Source organism: Lepidochelys kempii, chromosome 3 (genome assembly GCF_965140285.1).
Source record: "Lepidochelys kempii isolate rLepKem1 chromosome 3, rLepKem1.hap1, whole genome shotgun sequence".
Classification (NCBI taxonomy): Eukaryota; Metazoa; Chordata; order Testudines; family Cheloniidae; genus Lepidochelys; species Lepidochelys kempii.
This window is the reverse complement of record NC_136382.1, coordinates 199,959,082-199,981,480: the sequence shown is the minus strand read 5'-3', so window position 1 is coordinate 199,981,480 and position 22,399 is coordinate 199,959,082. Positions and strand designations below refer to the sequence as shown.

Here is a 22,399-nt window from a genome sequence, read left to right as displayed (position 1 = left end):
GAAGAAGAGGAGGGCCAGCCGCTTGCGAACACACCTACACACACGGTGGCAGGAGAGAGTAAGAGGAGCTGGCCTAGGGTCATTGCAGGAGAGAGACAGAGAGAGATGGAGCCAGGTATCCAGAGCGCAAGCAGAGCAGATCGCTAAAGCTCGGCAGCCCAGTCCCCCTGCTGCTGCTGCGGCACCGGGAGTTTAGCTCCGAGGAGGAGGAGACAGGCACCAATCTACCCCGGATTAACCCCGCGGGGGAGAAGTCGGCAACGGGATGAAAGGGCAGCAGGAGCCCGCAGCAGCATGAGGGCAAAGGGAAGTTGCCGCCGCCCTGCCGAGGAGATGAGTGTCCCCGAGGCTGGAGCCCGCAGCACCGGCAGGAAGAGGCGGAGGAGAAGCGGGGCTCCGGCACCCCCAGCTCAGAGCTAAACTCAGCCCCCGGGGCCACCGCTGGGCGCGGAGGGAAGTCACCCCTCTCCGGGGCAGGAAGGGAGCCATTCGCCCTAGGAGTAGGCGCTGACAGCCAGCCAGAGAGCCCGGGGCTAGCCCAGCCAGAGGCCGGGAGGATAAAGCTGTGCCTACGGGCAGCGTGCAAGGGGGTCGGTCGGGCACTGCCTGGGAAGGCGGCGCAGCCCGTGCAGGGAGAGGGGAAGGGCGAGGGGCGCCAAGCCCGTGCAGGGAGAGGGGAAGGGCGAGGGGCGCCAAGCCCGTGCAGGGAGAGGGCGGCGAGGGCAGCCAAGCCCGTGCAGGGAGAGGGGGGCGAGGGCAGCCAAGCCCGTGCAGGGAGAGGGGAAGAGCGAGAGGGCGCCAAGCCCGTGCAGGGAGAGGGGAAGAGCGAGAGGGCGCCAAGCCCGTGCAGGGAGAGGGGAAGAGCGAGAGGGCGCCAAGCCCGTGCAGGGAGAGGGGAAGAGCGAGGGGCGCCAAGCCCGTGCAGGGAGAGGGGAAGGGCGAGGGGCGCCAAGCCCGTGCAGTGGGGGAAGGGGCTAGGGCAGTAGAGTGGGACTAGGGGCGCCTAACCCGGGCAGGGAGAGGGGGGCAGGCGGACTAGGGCAGCCCGTGCAGTGAGGTGGGACTAGGGGCGCCTAGCCCGTGCAGTGCAGCGTGAGGGGCACAGGGGGGGCGCCCAGCCCGTGCAGGGAAGTGGAGCTAGGGAGAACCAAGCCCCGCATCGTGGTGGGGGAGGCCGGCGCAGCAGGCGGAAGCCGGCGCCCTCCCCTCCGCGGAGCCCGCAGCAATAGCCCGCGGCGTCCCGGCGCTGGCCCCAGCGGCCCCCGCCATGTGAGGGAGCCCGGCGGCCGCTCCCCGTTCGCCTCCCCCTGGATGCGGAGCGCGGCCCGGGCCCCCGCCGGCTGCGGGCTGCCCCGCGCGCCTGGCTCCCCAGCCCCCCGCCCCGGAGACCCCCTGGCGAGCCCATGCGGACTCCGGAGCGCGGGGCTGCCAGCCGAGCCCCCGCCGCCGGCCGCAGCAGGCCCGGGCCCCGCCACCCCGGCTCGGCCGGACAGCGGGGCCACCGCACCGGCCGGGGCTGCTGCGGCTCCGGCTCCGGCTCCTCCTCCCTCCCGGCTGCTGCCGCCGCTCCTGCGGGGCCCTAAAGCCGCCCGCTTCAAGAGGATGGTGCGGCTGGCGGCGGAGCTGCTGCTGTTACTGGGGCTGCTGCTGCTCACCTTGCACATCACCGTGCTGCGGGCCCAGCCCGACCCCGCGCCGGCCAACAGCACCCAGGGCCAGCCGCAGGTGAGTCCCGCCCGCGGGGCGTTTCCTTCACTGCTTCCAGCCCTGGCGTGTGGCGCCGGCCCCGGGCTGCTTGGTGTGTTTGGGGGGCGGGGCACCTCGACAAAAATGCAGGCGTGGGTGGGCCTCCCCATTGCCTGAGACCCTCCTGGATCCGGATTCCCCGCAAAGAGGCAGCCCCCGACCAGTGCCCGTGGGTGGCACGAACCTGAGGCTGGCTGCTGCACGATGCCCCCAGGTCCATGGTACAGGGGCAGGGGATGGGACCCGGCATGACCCACGCCCCCTTAAAAGAAAGACGCGTGGGCTGGAGACAGCCCCGCTATTGTTGTTCAGGTGCAGTGATGCCCCTAGGAATGGGGCGGTAGAGGGAAGCTTGAATTCCCTCCGTCCATGTTACCCCCACGCCCAGTCAGTGCTGCTGCCCTCAGGTGCTTGTCCCCTCTCCATCCTTAAAACGTAGACGCATTGGTTGAATTCGTGCAAAGTGGCAACCAGAGCCTCGTGTTTGTGCTGAAAAGGTGCGAATTCAAGCAAGCTCGGGGGCCTGCACTGAACGAAATGATTTGTAGGGGGTGGCATGAAGCCGCCAGGGCCCACCTGGGCTGAAATCTCTGCAACCCCGTGCACCCGTTTTCCCCACCCCATGGGTTCCCCTCCTTCCCACCCGTCACTCTCCTGCTTGTCACAGCCATTCTCTCCCCGACTTGCCGAGCGCTGTTCCCGGACACGCTTTTATCAAACTAGCTTTTGAAACTGCTAGCTGCATTTATATTGTCTTGGGATGGGGGGCGGGAGTGGGGTGGGGACACGTGGCTAGAAGTAGCTCCCACTTTGATTTCTCATATGATTTGGTAAAGTTGCAAGTATTTCAAAAACGTCTGGAGAGAGCTGCTGTATTTTTGCTGACTTATTAATGAAATTTTCATATAAATGATGAAAGCAGACTTCTCCATGTGCCGAAGCTCAAACGTGAGGTGTGGAGAAGACCCCAGTGAAAACCACCAAAAATAATTGAATTTCACCCTTCAGTGTAAATAACTCTCTCTCTCTAACCCAAGCTTCATGATTCTTTGCTGCTGACGGAAATAATTTTCATTTCAACAATAAAAGGACAAAATATGTGTGTAACACTAGTAACTTGGGACCGAAATGACTGATGTCCCTTGAAATGATCTCAGTGAATTTTAGAGCACTGTTTCTTGTGCTTTCCTGTTCTTCCGATGGCTCCTCTTCTTAACAGTGTTAGTTACTGTTGCCAGTTATTTACAATGGCTTGAGACCAGTAGTGGAAGATGTAAGATCAAATTGAATACATCTTAAATCTCTAGTAAAGTGGGTTTTTATACTGATTGATTTTTTTTCTTCTGTCTAAATGCAGGTATAGAAAAAATGAAATATCTTGTATATCCTGCAGAGAACTGAGAGAAAATATATAATAATAATAAATTTAAGTATAACTATATTAAAACCACTTCTTTCTTATTCCTAGTTAATAGAGGACAGGGCTTCCTGTTCAGCACTCCTTATTCCCCTTGGGTCCTTATTCTGCAATGCTCAGTGTGAAATCACTAACTTCAGTGGTTTCAGAGTAACAGCCGTGTTAGTCTGTATTCACAAAAAGAAAAGGAGTACTTGTGGCACCTTAGAGACTAACCAATTTATTTGAGCATGAGCTTTTGTGAGCTACAGCTCACTTCATCGGATGCATACTGTGGAAACTGCAGAAGACATTATATACACAGAGACCATGAAACAATATCTCCTCCCACCCCACTCTCCTGCTGGTAATAGCCCATCCAAAGTGACCACTCTCTTTACAACGTGTATGATAATCAAGGTGGGCCATTTCCAGCACAAATCCAGGTTTTCTCACCCCCCCCCTTTTTTCAAAAACCACACACACAAACTCACTCTCCTGCTGGTAATAGCTTATCCAAAGTGACCACTCTCCCTACAATGTGTATGAAAATCAAGATGGGCCATTTCCAGCACAAATCCAGGCTTTCTCACACACACACACACACACACCCAAAACACACACACACAGAGTGGGTCTCTGCATATGTAGCAGTCCACCCATGCATTTTACATTGCAGGATCAGGCTGTTACTCAGACCATTTCCTGCTGAACTAAGTGGAAGTCAGAATTGAGCAAAGTGCCTTGAATAAGGTCCATGGTTGTATTCTGTCTTGTAAACTAAAATTTTATCACTAGACTGACATTCCAGTTTTTTAATATCTTTAAGATTTCTAGTAATAATATTTTGTAAATGATGCTTTCTTTCCGCAGGGGTTCATGAAGTGCCTTAAAATTATATTTTGTGGAAAAGTAAATTTGGAGAGGTTTTTTTATGAGGTGTTTGCTATCATTAGAATTACCCTGTATTTGCCTTTCCTGACAGGCTAATGAGGAAAACATCTGGGCAAATGGAAATGGTAGGTGATACCATTTCTCAAAGGAGTTTTTTTAAAAGTACTACATAGGGATAAGGGTGAAAGAAAGGAAAAGTCATCCTCTTCAGACAATTGTAGTAAACTAGTATCTATTTAGTTGGCCAGCTGCTGTTAAAAACTATTGACAGTTGACTTCCAAGAAGTCTCTATATCCTGTTTTATAAAATTATCTATTATAAAAGAAGTCTGTGCCTTTAAGCACATGATGGGTTTAGCAGTTCAGTATTTTTCATAATGTTTTCCCATTTGTAGCATAAAACGTTTTATGTACTTCCCCACTGAATTGATTTTGCAGTTATGTATTTGGGAGAGCATCTCTGTAACAGACATTAAGGGCAGAGAGTATATCAGACCATGGTGAACATTTGAACAGATGGAAATTTATCAGTCTGTTGCTTTCATAACTTGCAGGGATTCATCCTCTAGCCAAAAAATATTGTAACCTGCTCTAAAAAAATTGCATTTCAGAATGTTACAGGGCAGATGTTTTCATACACAGTATTTTTATTTTTGAAAAGTTTGCTCTGGTAACAATTATTTTGTGCTGTTAAAGCACAAGATGTATGCTGCTCCCTCACTGAATTCCTCTGTGAAAAGTGCATGTAAAGAAAGTAAAGAGAACCATAACAAATAAATCGGTTGTTACAAACAAAAGGTAGTAAATCAAGTTGCTGTTAGTTTATAATTTTTTTTTTCAACTGGTTGATAAAATCCATATGTGATGTAACAGCGGTCAGCTTGATATATGCATAGTTGTTTAGCTTGCTCGACATATACAGTTATCCAGGTTATTCTACTGTGATCCTATATAGTCAGGGGTTACGGAAAGGTGTTCTGAAATCATTCAGGGCTTATTCTTTCTTCTCTTATTGATTTTTTGCTACTCTGTCTTTGCTGCTCTGCTAGTGCTGTGAAGAGAAAATAAAAGCTATTTAAGTAGTGGAGCTATATGATTAGATAAATTCTACCTTTGATAAAATCTGTTGTATGCACAAACAACTTGCCATACCCAAGAAAGAACTTTCTGTGCCACAAACATTTTGAAATGTAACTGAGTAGGAAAATTTGCATCAAAACCTGTAGGTATACCAAAATTTTTAACACTTTAAACTCTGACCTGAATCTTTGGTATCACTAAGAGGGCAAATTTAAAATGCTATTTTCTACTTCGTTTATGACTAATATCTAATATAGACTGACACTTTGGGACGTCAATAGAATGATTTGAATGAGTCAAGTGAGCATAAATTTGGCTCTACATAAGAACAAAAGAACGGCCATACGGGGTCAGACCAAAGGTCCATCCAGCCCAGGATAGTGAGTTTGTGTGTGTGGTTTTTGGAAGGGGGGTGAGGGGGTGAGAGAACCTGGATTTGTGCAGGAAATGGCCCAACTTGATTATCATGCACATTGTGTAAAGAGTTGTCACTTTGGATGGGCTATCACCAGCAGGAGAGTGAATTTGTGTGGGGGGGTGGAGGGTGAGAAAACCTGGATTTGTGCTGGAAATGGCCCAACCTGATGATCACTTTAGATAAGCTATTACCAGCAGGACAGTGGGGTGGGAGGAGGTATTGTTTCATATTCTCTGTGTATATATAAAGTCTGCTGCAGTTTCCACGGTATGCATCCGATGAAGTGAGCTGTAGCTCACAAAAGCTCATGCTCAAATAAATTGGTTAGTCTCTAAGGTGCCACAAGTACTCCTTTTCTTTTTGCGAATACAGACTAACACGGCTGTTACTCTGAAACCTGTCTACTGACAGTGGCCAATGCCAGGTGCCCCAGCGGGAGTGAACCTAACAGGTAATAATCAAGTGATCTGTCTCCTGCCATCCATCGCCACTCTCTAACAAACAGAGGCTAGGGACACCATTCCTTACCCATCCTGGCTAATAGCCATTAATGGACTTAACTTCCATGAATTTATCCTGTTATCTTTTAAACCCTGTTATAGTCCTAGCCTTCACAACCTCCTCAGGCAAGGAGTTCCACAGGTTGACTGTGTGCTGTGTGAAGAACTTCCTTTTATTTGTTTTAAACCTGCTACCCATTAATTTCAGTTGGTGGCCCCTAGTTCTTATGTTATGGGAACAAGTAAATAACTTTTCCTTATTCACTTTCTCCACACCACTCATGATTTTATATACCTCTATCATATTCCCCCTTAGTCTCCTCTTTTCCAAGCTGAAAATTCCTAGCTTCTTTAATCTCTCCTCATATGGGACCCGTTCCAAATCCCTAATCATTTTAGCTGCCCTTTTCTGAACCTTTTCTAATGCCTGCTTCTCAGCCCACCCCGGCTTCCCGCAGAAACAGCTGATTCGTGGGAAGTGGGAGGGGCGGGAGGTGGAGAAGCAGAGCTGGGCGGCTCATTCAGGGGAGGAGGCGAAGCGGAAGTGAGGTGAGCTGGGGTCGGGCTCCGGGTGGGGAGCTGCCGGTGGGGGCTCTGCACTCACCAAATTTTCCCTGTGGGTGCTCCAGCCTAAGGCACCACTTTTGATGTGATCAGTGTGGGGAGCGGCCACTCCCCCTGCTCCCCACAGCTATGCTATCCTGCCCCTAGGAGCCAGAGGGACCTGCCGGATGCTTCCTGGGAGCCGCCCCAGGTAAGCACCGCCAGGACTCCCCATCTCACCCCTCGGCAGGTCCCTCTGGCTCTTAGGGGCGGGCCGGGGTGGGCACCCACTACGGTGGTCCACGAGACCCTCCTGCCCGGTTCTGGGGGCAGTCAGGGGACAGGGGAGGGGGGGTGGATGGGGCAGGGGTCCCGGGGGGGTGCATCAAGGAACACGGAGGTTTGGATGGGGCAGGAGTCCCAGGGGGCGGGGGCAGGCCACGACCCCCTCATGGGGTGAGGAGGGAACTGGTTGTTAAGATTTTGGCAGCTCATCACTGCACATCTGTATACAATATTCAAGATGTGGGCATACCATAGATTTATATAAGGACAATAAGATATTCTCTGTCTTATTCTCTATCCCTTTTTTAATGATTCCTAACATCCCTTTTGCTTTTTTTGACTGCCACTGCACACTGTGTGGACGTCTTCAGAGACTATCCATGATGACTCCAAGATCTTTCTCCTGATTAGTTGTAGCTAAATTAGCGCCCATCATGTTGTATGTATAGTTGGGGTTATTTTTTCCAATGTGCATTACTTTACATTTATCCACATTAAATTTCATTTGCCATTTTGTTGCCCAATCACTTAGTTTTGTGAGATCTTTTTGAAGTTCTTCACAGTCTGCTTTGGTCTTAACTATCTCGAGCAGTTTAGTATCATCTGCAAACTTTGCCACCTCATTGTTTACCCCTTTCTCCAGATCATTTATGAATAAGTTGAATAGGATTGGTCCTAGGACTGACCCTTGGGGAACACCACTAGTTACCCCCCTCCATTTACCATTTATTCCTACCCTTTGTTCCCTGTCTTTTAACCAGTTCTCAGTCCATGAAAGGATCTTCCCTGTTATCCCATGACAACTTAATTTACAGAAGAGCCTTTGGTGAGGGACCTTGTCAAAGGCTTTCTGGAAATCTAAGTACACTATGTCCACTGGATCCCCTTGTCCACATGTTTGTTGACCCCCTCAAAGAACTCTAGCAGATTAGTAAGACATGATCTCCCTTTACAGAAACCATGTTGACTTTTGCGCAACAATTTATGTTCTTCTATGTGTCTGACAATTTTATTCTTTACTTTATTTCAACTAATTTGCCCGGTACGGACGTTAGACTTACTGGTCTGTAATTGCTAGGATCGCCTCTAGAGCCCTTCTTAAATATTGGCATTACATTAGCTATCTTCCAGTCATCGGGAACAGTAGCTGATTTAAAGGATAGGTTACAAACCATAGTTAATAGTTCCGCAATTTCACATTTGAGTTCTTTCAGAACTCTTGGGTGAATGCCATCTGGTCCCGGTGACTTGTTACTGTTAAGTTTCTCAATTAATTCCAAAACCTCCTCTACTGGCACTTCAATCTGTGACAATTCCTCAGATTTGTCACCTACAAAAGACGGCTCAGATTTGGGAATCTTCCTAACATCCTCAGCCGTGGAGACTGAAGCAAAGAATTCATTTAGTTTCTCCGCGATGACTTTATCGTCAAGTGCTCCTTTTGTATCTCGATCGTCCAGGGGCCCCACTGGTTGTTTAGCAGGCTTCCTGCTTCTGATGTACTTAAAAAACATTTTGTTATTACCTTTTTGAGTTTTTGGCTAGCTGTTCTTCAAACTCCTTTTTGGCTTTTTTATTACATTTTTACATTTAAATTGGCAGTGTTTATGCTCCTTTCTATTTACCTCACTAGGATTTGACTTCCACGTTTTAAAAGATGCATTTTTATCTCTCACTGCTTCTTTTACATGGTTAAGCCACGGGGGCTCTTTTTTAGTTCTTTTACTGAGTTTTTAAATTTGAGGTATACATTTAAGTTGAGCCTCTATTATGGTGTCTTTGAAAAGCGCCCATGCAGCTTGCAGGGATTTCACTCTAGTCACTATACCTTTTAATTTCTGTTTAACTAACCTCCTCATTTTTGCATAGTTCCCTTTTCTGAAATTAAATGCCACAGTGTTGGGCTGTTGAGGTGTTCTTCCCACCACAGGAATGTTAAATGTTAATATATTATGGTCACTATTTCCAAGCGGTCCTGTTGTAGTTACCTCTTGGACCAGATTCTGCGCTCCACTCAGGACTAGATTGAGAGTTGCCTCTCCCCTTGTGGGTTCCTATGCCAGCTGCTCCAAGAAGCAGTCATGTAAAATATTGAGAAATTCTGTCTCTGCATTTCGTCCTGAGGGTGACATGTACCCAGTCAATATGGGGATAATTGAAATCCCCCACTATTATTGAGTTTTTTATTTTGATAGCCTCTCTAATCTCCCTTAGCATTTCATCATCCCGATCACTGTCCTGGTCAGGTGGTCAACAATAGATCCCTACTGTTATATTCTTATTAGAGCATGGAATTACTATCCATAGAGATTCTATGGAGCATGTGGATTCATTTAAGATTTTTATTTCATTTGATTCTACATTTTCTTTCACATAGTGCCACTCCCTCCCTCCCCCCTGCACAACCTGTTCTGTCCTTCCGATATATTTTGTACCCTGGAATGATTGTGTCCCATTGATTGTCCTCACTCCACCAGGTTTCTGTGATGCCTATTATGTCAATATCCCCCTTTAACACGAGGCACTCTCGTTCACCCATCTTATTATTTAGACTTCTAGCATTTGTGTACAAGCACTTAAAAAACTTGTCACAGTTTTTGTCTGCCCTTTTCTGATGTGTCAGATTCTTTATGTGAATGTTTCTTGTCTGATCTGGCCCATACTTTATCCTTTTCCCATCCTTGCTGTATAGGCTCCCCCTATCCCAAAAGTTTCCCCAGTTCCTAATAAATCTAATCCCCTCCTCTCTACATCATTGTCTCATCCACCCATTGAGACTCTGCAGCTCTGCCAGCCTACCTGGCCCTGCACGTGGAACTGGAAGCATTTCTGAGAATGCCACCATAGAGGTCCTGGATTTCAGTCTCTTTCCTAGCAGCCTAAATTTGGCCTCCAGGACGTCTCTCCTACCTTTCCCTATGTCATTGGTACCTACATGTACCACGACCATTGGCTCCTCCCCAGCACTACACATAAGTCTATCGAGATGCCTCGAGAGATCCGCAACCTTCGCACCAGGCAGGCAAGTCACCATACGGTTCTCCCAGTCATCACAAACCCAGCTATCTATGTTTCTAATGATCGAATCTCCCATTACTAACACCTGTCTTTTCCTAATGACTGGAGTTCCCTCCCCCGGAAAGGCAACCTCAGTGCTAGAGGATACCCCAAGGTCATCTGGAAGGAGGGTCCTAACTATGGGAAGGTTTCCCTCTGTTCCTGTTGACTGCTCTCCTTCTCTGGGCCCTATATGTGTGAATGAGAATTCAGGACTAAACAGAAATGATTTAGTACATTCTTAAGTGCCTTTCCTGCATAAGGATGCCTTCTGAATCAGGCCCTATAAACTTCAAGTGTGGCTACAGATCTACAGACTATAAATAAAGGTATTTTATATTTATATGTAAAGGCCTCTAATTCAGTCTCTTTGGGAGGATCTATTCCTTCCCTTACCACTTGCTCTTCCAAATAACGGAAGAGATTCCAGCATTTTAGAAGTGAGGTTTTATGTCTGACTTCTTTTTGCCCTCCAATTAAGGTAACTCTCATCATTAATTAGGTTGGTAGATGAAAGAATTTCAGATAAAACTCCCACCCTAAAATTAAACAATTTGCTTCTATCTCCATTCTTATTTTTGCTCTTGCTATTCTCCCTACATGTATATCCATTTCCCAGCCATCTGGTACATGTTATGCATCTGTTGCTGACGATAATGCTCTGGTAGCAGCAGCACGGGGGAGAAAACACTGATTCAACCCTAGTCATATTCACTTTGCTGCTCCTGCTAGGGATATGCTATGTGTAGGAGCAGAGGTGTTATCACTGCTGCAAAGAGAGACCATGGGCCTGACTCATCCTTGTATTACTGAAGTTTTATGCCAGTTGGTTTATATTAACTGGTGATTCAAGCCCTCTGGTGTATAGGGGATGCACTCTTACGGCTTTATATTGTGCTTTCACTAACACCTAAGTGATTCTTCGCTACAAATAGCTGATGAGTAGCTTTTGGAATTTTTCAAGCAAAGATAGTTTCATAATACCAGAGACAGAGACCCCGGCTCCCTCCCCCCGACGCCCTGAGGTGCCCCCCCTGCAGCAGCTCCCTGCCCCCTTCAGCGCGGGGAGCCGTGTGGCAGCTCTCCCGCGCCCCCCCTCCCCACGGCCCGGGGAGCCGTGCAGCAGCTCCCCACCCCAGCTCAGCCTCCTGCCCTGAGCACGCCGCTGCCATTCCACTTCTCCCACCTCCCAGGCTTGCGGCACCAATCAGCTGTTTGCCACTGCAAGCCTGGGAGGGAGAGAAGAAGAGCAGGGTGGCGTGCTCAGGGGAGGAGGCAGAGCAGAGATGAGCTGGGGCGGGGAGCGGTTCCCCTGCGTGCCCCCACCCCTGGTTACTTGCTGCAGGCGGCCCTCCCTGCACCCCCCTGCCCCAGCTCACCTCCGCTCCACTGCCTCCCTGGAGCGCACTTTTGGCCACCCCCAACCACTTGGCACCCTAGATGGCTGCCTAATTTGCCTAGTGGCTGCACCGGCCTTGCATAAGGGGTAGGCAGGAGAGGAGAAAGAGTTCTTAAAATGTTGGTGTGTTCTCTGCCATCTGTGGTAGGAAGTGTTTCAGCACTCTATAATGTGTACGTAAGCCTGCAGCTTTTTTGTTTTCACTACTCTTTAGAAATATTTAATCAAAATGCAACAAGATATCTATTCAGACACACACAAAATTCTTCAGTTGTTCTATCAATCTGAACAGGATTGCTGTATATTTTTGGGGACTTTCAGGCTGAGGTTTTCAAAGATGGCTGGGGATTTGGACCCTAATTCCTGTTAATTTTAAAAAGGATTGGCCATCCAAATCACATAGGCATCTTTGAAAATCTTAGTGTTAAGACTTTTCCATTGATGGCTTCCAGACAGCCCTTGGCTTGTTAAATCAAATGAGTGATAAGCAAGCACTCATCATAAGTGATTTTAAGGCATTAAATCGTGATCTGCTTGATCAACAGTTTTAACACAACACAAATTACTTTTACAAGGCAGTTGGTTTATGAATGAAAGTAGATGATACTTTGAAGACTGAAATCGCTTAATGATGATATGTGACTTCATTTTAGTGGATACATTGTTCACCCTAAAGGATATGGATTTGACTTGTGCTGTTTGACAGTGACAGGCAAAGTGCTATCTGCTTACTGAGGGCTTTTTCTATTCCAAATAGGTTCTTATACCACTCTAATCACTGTAGTATCTGAGTGCCTTCCAGCAGTGCCTGAAGCACATGACTGATTTCTGTCGTGTGGTTCATGCTGTCATCCTCATAAGAACATAAGAATGGCCATACTGGGTCAGACCAAAGGTCCATCCAGCCCAGTATCCTGTCTGCCGACAGCGGCCAATACCAGGTGCCCCAGAGGGACTGAACCTAACAGGAAATGTGATCAAGTGATCTCTCTCCTGTCATCCATCTCCACCCTCTGACAAACAGAGGCTAGGGACACCTTACCCATCCTGGCTAGTAGCCATTAATGGACTTAACCTCCATGAATTTATCAAGTTCTCTTTTAAACCCTGTTATAGTCCTAGCCTTCACAACCTCCTCAGGCAAGGAGTTCCACAGGTTGACTTTGCGCTGTGTGAAGAACTTCCTTTTATTTGTTTTAAACCTGCTGTCCATTAATTTCATTTGGTGGCCCCTAGTTCTTATATTATGGGAACAAGTAAATAACTTTTCCTTATTCACTTTCTCTACACCACTCATGATTTTATATACCTCTATCATTTCCCCCCCCTTAGTCTCCTCTTTTCCTCACACCCCACTTGCAAGTCTCTCTCTGAGGAAAGTTTTTGTTTTGATGAGGATTTTTAGTTTTTGTTTAAGGGTACATGCTGCTCCGTGTGTGTTAGAGAAGGAAGGTTGAAGGAATGTACCCTATACTTACTTGGAGGAGGTGATGAGGTTTTTGAGGGTCCTTAGTTTCTCTGGGAGTTTGATGCACGGATTTGGACTGGCCCTCGGATTGTGTCTCCTGCACAGACAAGCTTTACCCATCCGGTAGAATGTTCCATTGTGCTGGAAAAGTGGAGGATTTGACCCTGGTCTTCATCCCGGAGCTTTAGATGATCTGTTAGATATGCCACCTTGAAGGTAAATACCGAGATGTTGAACTTGAATTGATACTCCGGGGACAGGTTTGACATGCTTGCCATAGCTTGTGTTGCTGAGGAGATCTGCTACAAAGCTCTGTGTTAGCTGGAGTTTCTTAACGGCTGATATCTTCATGCCCAGGTATATCCCAATATTTTATTCCAGGTAAGGAAAGTGAATATAATCAAGGCTAGAGTCAGTGTCTTCCAGAATAGGACAATTTCCTAGTCAACCTAAGATGACAGGAAGTGTTAATTGTGAATGCTGCTTTGTAGAGAGTTTAGCATTAGCTAGCATCAGCACTCCAGAACTATAGACAGAATTGACTAACTCTTTATCATCAGCCAAAGGAGGCCGCACCATGCAAGTTTTTTCCAAGTGTTTTCCTTTGCCCACCAACATAACCTTTATCTTGCTCACATTCCACTTCAGTCAGTTGTTCTTTGTCCATGAGCTGATCTCCTCCAACCACTTGGCCATCTTGATGGTATTTGCATGGTAATATATGTGGCGAAAGATTAAGTAGAGCTGCATAGTGCTGGCATTTCAGTCAATATCATCTTGCCAGTTGATTTAGTGGCGGCATGTAGATGTTGGAATATAACCAGAGAAAGAACTGATTCCTGTGGGACTCCACAAGCCTGGGCTAAATCTTGCCATCTGTACTCATGTTAGTGAGCACTTATTCTCCGGAGCTAATGGGACTACTGGAAAGTACCTATCGGCACCAGTAAGGGTTCCACAGCCTAGACCAAAGAATTTTGTGAGCCATCTGAACTCTGAAAGATTGCTGTACAACTATACTTAAACTTTACTTTTAAAGTATTAATGCCAGAACCTTGGACTTCCTTGGGAATTGAGGCGCCCTCAACACCATGTAGGGTCAGACCATTGCTTTTTCTTGTTCATTTATTGCATTTAAACACACTAAGTAAGAATATTGAAGATTGATCACATAGGGCCTATGATTAACTAGAAATGTGGAGTGTTTTCTATACAAAGAAAAAGCAGTCCCTTGGAAAGTTTAGCTCACTTGATGAAGCATACCTCCGTCATGCAAAGAGAAATAATGACTTGTCAATTCTTTCTTTAAGCAAAGTAATTTAGCTTTTTTAGCTTATAAAAATGGTAAGCAAGTTTAATATTTCTGGTGGTTTTCCAGAATAGGTTTGCCAGCAAAATTCATTTCTAAGTTTAAGAAATCCTGTAGTTCTGTTCTTGGGACAACTTTGAACAGAGAAACGGCTGGCAATGGAGCAAACAAAGGCTTGTCTTTATACAGAAACTGTACCAGTTTAATTAAATTCATTTTTAAAAATTGATTTAAGTTAAACCAGTGCAAACCCTTGTGTAGATGCTCTAATAGGTTTAGACCTGGCTTATATGGATTTAAGCTGCATGTGTAAGTTACAGGCATGCTTGGTGCAAGATGACTCCATAGAAAACAGATTTAAATACCAAAAGTGAAATCCTGGCTCTACTGAATTTTAAATGAAAAGTTTTGTCATTGATTTCAGTGGGGCAGGAGTTCATCCAGCTCTGCTGTAACTAAATCATTTAAAAACCACACCATTAGTTAAACCAGTGCAACTCTGTGTATAGACCAAATCAGCTGGCCGTGTGATTATGCCATTGCATCAAATACCAGCTTACTTCAAGCTAATCCAGAGGCTGCCCATGAAGTGTCTCACTTGTGTGCTGATTTAAAAAAAAAAAAAAAGGCAAAGAAACCATCACATTCACTTTCATCAAAGCTGTGACAGCAGCAAGAATTTTAGAAAGAGGTTCTAGAGCTAGAAAGCTAATATTAAAATATTTTGCTCTTCGAAAGGCATTTCCCATTTGAAGATCTCAGACCTTTTTAAAAAAAAGATTAACTAAGCCTCATCTGATCCATATACTTATCTTCTAGAGATATATTCATCTACCAGTGGAAAGTATCTATAGCAAGGGTGGGCAAACTGTGGCCCTCGGGCCACATCTGGGTGGGGAAATTGCATGCAGTGCCATGAATGTAGGGCTGGGGCAGGGGGTTGGGGTGTGGGAGGGAGTGCAGGGTATGGGAGGGGGTGCAGCGTGCAGGAAGTGGCTCAGGGCAAGGAGTTGGGGCAAAGGAGGGGTGTGGGGTGTACGAGGGGGGTTGGAAGGGGGTTGGGGGGCAGGAGGGGGTGCATAATTCAGGAGGGGACTCAGGGCAGTGGTGCAGGGAGGGGCGCAGAGTGTGGGAGGGGGCTTGGTGCAGGAGGGGTGTGGGGTGCAGGGGGGCTGCGGGGTGCAGGCAGGGGGCTCAGGGCAGGGAGTTGGGGTTCAGGGTGCGGGCTCCAGCCTGGCGCAGCTTACCTGGAGCGGCTCAGAGGTGGCAGCGGTGTGCACTGAGGCCAGGGCAGACTCCCTGCCTGCCTGTCCTGGCCTCAGCCCCGCGCCACTCCAGGAAGCATCCAGCACTACATCCCTGCGGCCCCTGGGGGAGGGCGGGCAGAGGGCTGAGCGTACTGCCCTTGCCTGTGGGTACCTCCCCCGAAGCTCCCTTGGCCACAGTTTCCTGTTCCCGGCCAATGGGAGCTTCAGGGGAGGTACCCACAGACAAGAACAGTGTGCGGAGCCCTCTGCCCCCCTTCCCTCCCCCAGGGGCTGCAGGGACATGGTTCCAGACGCTTTTGGGAGCAGTGCAGGGCCTGTGGCGCCATGGGGTGGCAATCCCACAGGCCGGATCCAAAGCCCTGATGGGCCGGATCCAGCCCATGGGCCATAGTTTGCCCCCCCCAATCTATAGTATCCTTTGGGTAGGATATGGCAACTGTTTTTAGCACTATGCAACACCCCAACAGTTGAGAGTGGGAAGTGATCGAAGAATACTATATCCAATTGAAGCTACAGAGGGCAATGTGAGGTAGGTGGAATGTAATTTCTTGAGCTGGAATGTGGCCAGGACACTCAGATAAACACCCCACTCTTGTCAACCCTCCCTCCAAGCTCTACTCTTACCTGTATCCCTACATTTACCATGGGATACTCCGTGACCATTGCTGGTCAGGTCTTTGGCTTTCCCTGTCATTAGAAGATCACACCTTCAGATGTAGGGACTTCAGTTCCACTCCGAAGCACTGGTTCAGTAATTAGGAAATGGAAAAGATAATCCAAAACAGGAAGCTTTAGTACTTTTTTTCCCACTTTTTGAAAGAAACAGACTTTTGTCACCTCTTTTTGAATCTTCTGAAACTAGTTTAAGAAAGACTTTTAAAGTGTTGTAGCATCAGGGTTATCTGAATGAAGGAGAAGAGTCAACTTATCTTAAAACCCTGTCGGCCAGCCAGAGCCCTTATATGGCAGGCAGTGCCTGTTTCCATAGGGCCAGCCCTGAAGCCCAATGAAGTCAATGGAAGGTTTTCCACTAACTTCAGTGGGCTTGGAGCTTACCTTCTAGGCCTTGCTACAGCACAGCAGCATTCGAAGACAACAACAACACAACACAAGAACACACTTTCTCTTTCCATTCCCCTGGGGCTACATCTGCACTTGGAGCCAGGGCTGTTATTCCCAGCTGGCGTAGATTTACCAGCCCTGGCTCCGCTTGATCAAGTGCCCCAGACGTCGTAGTGGACTCGAGCCCATGTGCCACAAGTCGCTAATGCCGCGGTGGCACGGGCTCGCCCCGCTGAGTACCTACCCGCTGGGGTCAGGTGGGTGGCACTCGGGGCCCACCACGCCCCGCTGCCTCTGCTACCGCAGCTGTACTGCTATGTTTAGCATGCTAGCTGGAGTGGCGCCAGGGCAAGTCCATCCATGCGAAGTAGGAGTGACACCATTAGCTCCGACTGCCGGCGTGCCCTTCGTCCCCCTCAAAGACACCTTCCTGCAGCTGAGCTAGTGGGCGAAGGGACGCTCACTACAATGTTTCTAGGCCATGTCAACGTTGTTAGGTGACCAGTGGTGTGTGAAATGAGCGGCTGGGCTGAGTCCAATTTCCCAGAGGGTAAATGTTGACAGTGGCAATTCGTGCCAACGGAGCGAGTGGTCTGTATTGTGAACAAGGGTGACATTGAGGGGCCAAGGATTGGCTTTTCTGTATCAGAGCACTTTTGTATTGCAAGCTCCTGTTCTGTGGATAACTAGTTGTCTTCATTCTTAGTGGCTGATAGGCTAGTACCAGTCCTGAGCACTAAATTGACTGCTGAAAATTTAAAAAAAACAAAAACAAACCTCAGCTTCATCGGTGCACACCAAGATCAATCTTTTTTTTTAAAAAAAAAAATTGTGATAGGTCGCAATAATTTCAAAGCTAATCTAATATTTTGCTTTTGCCAGAGCGTAATAAATAGAGCATGTGGATTCTGAACCAAAATTGCATTTTTAAAGTATTAAGTTTTTCAAATTTTTTTTTTTTTGAAAACTTAAGGGAAACAAAGCAAAAAATGTTACCTTGTTTACAATTTTGGTTTACCATCTTCATGTTTCTGTCTGTTTTCTCTTTCATGTTCAGTTGTCTTCAGTCATTGTGTTTGATTTGATAAAGTAGGGCAACCATTGTCCTTCTTTTTTCCTCTTAATGTTTGGTTGTCACTGTTTGTAGTGTGGCCCCTGGGGACTCTGGAGACCAATGTTTTGTTTGTTCATTCTTCACCATTTGTATGTTTTTTGCATTCCCAATTTTGATTGGATAGTTTAGTCATATGGGGGATTTTTTCCAAATTTTAAAATTTGGTTTTGAAAATTAAATTTCAAAACAAAGAAACATTTTACTAACAACTCAGTGGCAAATTAAAAAGAAAAATAAATCTAACTCAAACTGAATGAAATTCCTTTTTTTTTTTTAATTTTAATTTTAGTTTTAAACCAGCTCAGTACCAACAAGTTAATTGAGGACTTATCATAGGGAATCAGCTCTTCCAATGACGTCATGTTACACAAATGAAGGGCAATGTATAAATAGATTAGAAAAATAATGGCTAGCTGCACAGTGACATTGTCTAATCACTTTTTGAGGTGGGTACTCCCAGTTATTTTTCAGTAAGCAACCACTTCCTTTCATGCAGGATCATGAACTTTGTTCTCAAGCTCCTGGTTTGCAAAAGTTAGCCATTCTACCTAAATAACATTATTTCAAGGTTTTATTAACTGGGCTTTTGCTCAGTCTCATGTTTGCGGTTCCTTCTTATCCTCTTGGACTTATCTGTAGCAGTTGACTACATCTACAATCTTTCTTCACTATTTCTGCTTAGCTTTTGGGTAGTCAGGATTTTACATGTTTGCCTCTTATCTACAAGTATCAGGTTGTCTACTCTGAATGTTGGATAAGCTTGATAAGTCTTGCTCATATGATTTAGCTGCTACTGCAGTGTAGTTGTAGCCTTGTTGGTCCCAGAATATTAGAGAGACAAGGTGGGTGAGGTAATATCTTTTATTGGACCAACTTCTGTTGGTGAGAGAGACAAGCTTTTGAGCCACACAGAGGTCCCTGAAGAAGAGCTCTGTCCTTCTCAAAAGCTTGTCTCTCTGACCAACAGAAGTCGGTCCAATAAAAGAGATTACCCCACCCACCTTGTCTTTTTTAGCTGCTATCGTCACTCAGGATTCAGTCTTGGCCTCGTCATTGTTCTCTTTCTTCTTGGTGAATGGCAGATAGAGATAAATGACAGATCTGCTTAAGTATCTCTACCTGCTATTCATTTTCAAATTATTTGGTGCCCAAAATATCACATGCTGGATGCATCAGGATTCTCTCATGATGGAAGTCTTTCTATTGACCATGAACAGTATTATGTCCTTTCCCCAGATTTCACTTCATTGAATGAATGACACAGCCTGCAGTAGTTGTATCATTCATGGATCTGTCCATCCTTTTCAGTAGCAATCTTTTGTTTCTTAATCACACCATTTATGGTCTCACCATATCATTTACTCATTATTTCTAAAATAGAATTTAACAACTTTCTTTGCTCTTCTTTACCACCATTTTGGTTCATGCACCAATTTTCTGTTCCACTGGTTATTGTCAAACTCATTGCTTCCTTGAAAAAAAGATTTTACACATTGCTGTACCTCTTTAGGTTTTTTTTAGTGTTCTGTACTGTCACATTACTGGTTTCAGAGTAACAGCCGTGTTAGTCTGTGCTTGCAAAAAGAAAAGGAGTACTTGTGGCACCTTAGAGACTAACCAATTTATTTGAGCATAAGCTTTCGTGAGCTACAGCTCACTTCATCGGATGCTATGTGTCCTTATTTACACTGGCTGCCCATGAAAATGAGAATCCGGGTTGAAGTTCTGCTGATGATCTTTAAGATTGCAGAGACCTCAACTCTATTTTACATTAGGGAGCTGATTTCAGTGTACTCCCACTGTGGTTTGAACATGCATATCATGACCTGCTACTAGATAATCTACATCTATCACTTGTGTATTCAAAACACCAAGCTTTTCAACACCACGCTCCGTTTTGGAATTATTTTACCACAGAGAAATCTGGTTAACCAGCCCCGTTGCTATTTTAAATATAAACTTAAGTATTAAGTATTTAACATTTGAGCTTTTGTCTTAATTTTAAGCACTTGTACTAAATTTATATATTATCAATAAATTATAACAAATGGAAATGTGGTGTGAAAAATTCCAGAATGAAAACATTATTCAAAAGTCTGAAAACTTCCCGTGTTTTGTGTTCTAGAATCATGAAATTTAAGTACACAACTAACTTGAGGTATACAATTTTCAACTATAGATTTAATAATGAATATGATGTTTGACAGATTAATCTAGAAGTATGATGTTGGTATCTTGGCAGACTGCTGAGCAAATATATCTTTTGATGTAATGATAACATAATGAAAATTGTGGTATGAATATGTATTTTATACATTTCCCACGGGGAAAGAAAAGAGGAAAAATAAACTGACATTCAAACCAAAGACATTCAAAATTCTCTGGATAGTTAAATGTGTTGTTTTATATATTACAATTTCTCATTGTTTCCTTAGTTTGAAAAAAGTGATTCGAATACAGCTAATGGTAGGAAATACATTTATCATTTAAATGTTTCATTTTATGCTTGTAAATTCTTTTGAGTAGTGGTTAAAAGAAAAGATAGGTATGTTGTATGCATAACTTCTGAGGTATATTGAGAGATTTCAAGGGACTTTTGTATGGCACAGATCTGTCCAAAATATTATTTAAAAAAAAATTGTTTCTTTGTGCTCACATCCTGAAAATTGAAATGATATTCAAACATTTGGAAATTCCAGTTTTTAGTTTTACGGGTTGGGTTGCAATCAGTTCTACCACTGTGCTTTACGTCAAATTATATCTGTTTTATTCCATTCTCACTGTACCTATTGCTCGCCTTGTCTTTTTGTTGTATCTGCCTGTTGTCTCCCTTTACACACTTTTTAATAATAAAGGTGTGGTTTTTTTTTTTTCCCCAGAAGCTCTTGTTGGCTGAAGCATGCTCCCTTTAAAGTCAATGAGAGTTTTACCATTGGCTTCTATGGGAGCAGAAATTAGGCCAGTGTTAAGCCCCTTTTGAAAATCCTACCCTAAATTCTTTGGAGCTTTTTGTTATCTGTGTACAGTGCCTAACAATGGGTCCCCAGTCCTAGGCACTGCCAAATAAGTGATAATTTAGGGAAAGAAAACAGACTGCTTAAGCAAGCTGTAGAAGGAAATGTTACTGCAGTGATAATTGTTGCCCTTTAATACAAATGTGTCCAAGGGAATATTGTTACAATAAGTCTTGAATGCAGAAAATGCCAGGCCTGAAGTCTGTCATTGAGAACATCACAAAGAAACTAGATGACTAACATTTCCATGAATTTTCCACTACTCTTTAGGCAGTTGAGGGCAGTGATCACTCATTTACCCATCACTAAGAGCAGAACAGACCCAGCGTTGCTGTCTTATAAAATATTTGAAATTGAAAATGCCAACAATCCAAACAAAGTGAAGGATGAATTATCACTATGTTAAAACGGATAGGTAGCTACTTCAGTCATTCAGGTAGGCAGCAGCAGCATAATATTTTTAGAGGAGTGGGGGGGCGTGTAGGACTGCTCCTTGCTTCCTTTCACTTCCTTTTGCCCTTTTGTTTTTTCTGCATCTCCGAGAACAATCACAGCTGTGGGTCACATAGTTTCTGTTCTTCTCTTGTGTTAGACACCAAGAAGATGGTAGCAGGTGTGTTGTTGCTCACCTCTAAGGGTATAGTCATGCAGCCATCTAGACCCTTTCCACCTTGAGTAGCTTTTCAAGAAAACCTGAGAAGAAATGCAGAAGGATGATCTCCCTCTTGCTACTCTACCTTATTTCCTCCATCTGATCACTCCAGGTTTGTGTGGTGGTACACTCCAGGTCAGATCCTCCAGTGATGTACATTTGCCTAGCTCCATTATATTCAGTGGAGCTATGCCAGTTTTACACCAGCTAAACCACTGGCTGAGAGTCTTCTTCCTTCACTTTCTCCTGTTAAGAGCTGGCTGTTCTTCACAACTAAGCCATTCTGCAAAGTCACATGTGCATAGCAAAAACATCCCTCCTGCAGAGATAATCAGGGCTTTGGGGAACCTGGATCCTTTCTGATCATGAGAGTCCACCTCGATCCAAAATGTTTTATTGTTATGGTTTAATATAGCACCTAGGAAAGGGCTTGGACGGTGAGGTTACTAAAGAAAACATTCTGCTTAGAAAAGATCAGTTTACCCCTTTACCCGTGTAGCCTTTGATATCTGTGCTCAGATACTACAGTACAAGGTGCCAGTATGAGTAGTAGATACAACCCCCCGTAAGGGCTTTGATTGCTTTCCTTCTCTTAACAGTAGAGTTTCTGGTAAAGTACAGCCCTGTTCTTAATAATGACTACTTAAGTCCCAAGCCAATGTCCAGTGAAGCCAATAGAAAGGTTCCCATTGTCTTCAGTGAGTGTAGCATCAGGCCCTTTTAAAGCCCCATGCACACTTATGTGCTATGTAAGATACATGAAGATGGAGTCCCTGCCTCAAAGAGCAGGAACTCTAAGATGAAGAGAAAGTAACAAACAGAGAGGTAGGAGAGCAGAAGGAACAGTGAAGAGGACACTTTGGTAACGCAGTCATATAGGATACTAACAATACCATTTGAGGATAGTGACTCAGGTTTAGTTCTCCTCTCCCCTTCTCTCTCTCCCTCCCCCCTCAAAAAAGTCAGATCACTGGCAAATTCACTTTAACATGGACCACTAATGGAAAATTCATTTTAATATTTGAATATTAATATTAAAACTGGCTGCAATACAGTGCATGCATTCTTGGATGTACAAGCAGGGAAATATCAAGTAGAAGCAGGGAGGTTATATTACCTTGGTATTTGTCTCTGGTGTAACCACAAGTGGAATATTGTGGCCAATTCTGGCATCCACAATTCAAGGAGAATGTT

At 45.4% G+C, this 22,399-nt stretch overlaps 1 protein-coding gene across 1 annotated transcript in view; it reads left to right on the top strand.

Annotated features, from left to right (window-relative positions):
• Nucleotides 1–867: 867 nt before the first annotated feature.
• ISM1 (isthmin 1) overlaps nt 868–22,399 on the top strand; it is a 73,408-nt gene continuing 51,876 nt past the window's right edge. Inside the window, exon 1 of the mRNA XM_073339592.2 lies at nt 868–1,725. Coding sequence (XP_073195693.1) covers nt 1,312–1,725 — 414 coding nt within the window. The 5' untranslated portion in view covers nt 868–1,311. The remainder of the gene's footprint in view (nt 1,726–22,399) is intronic.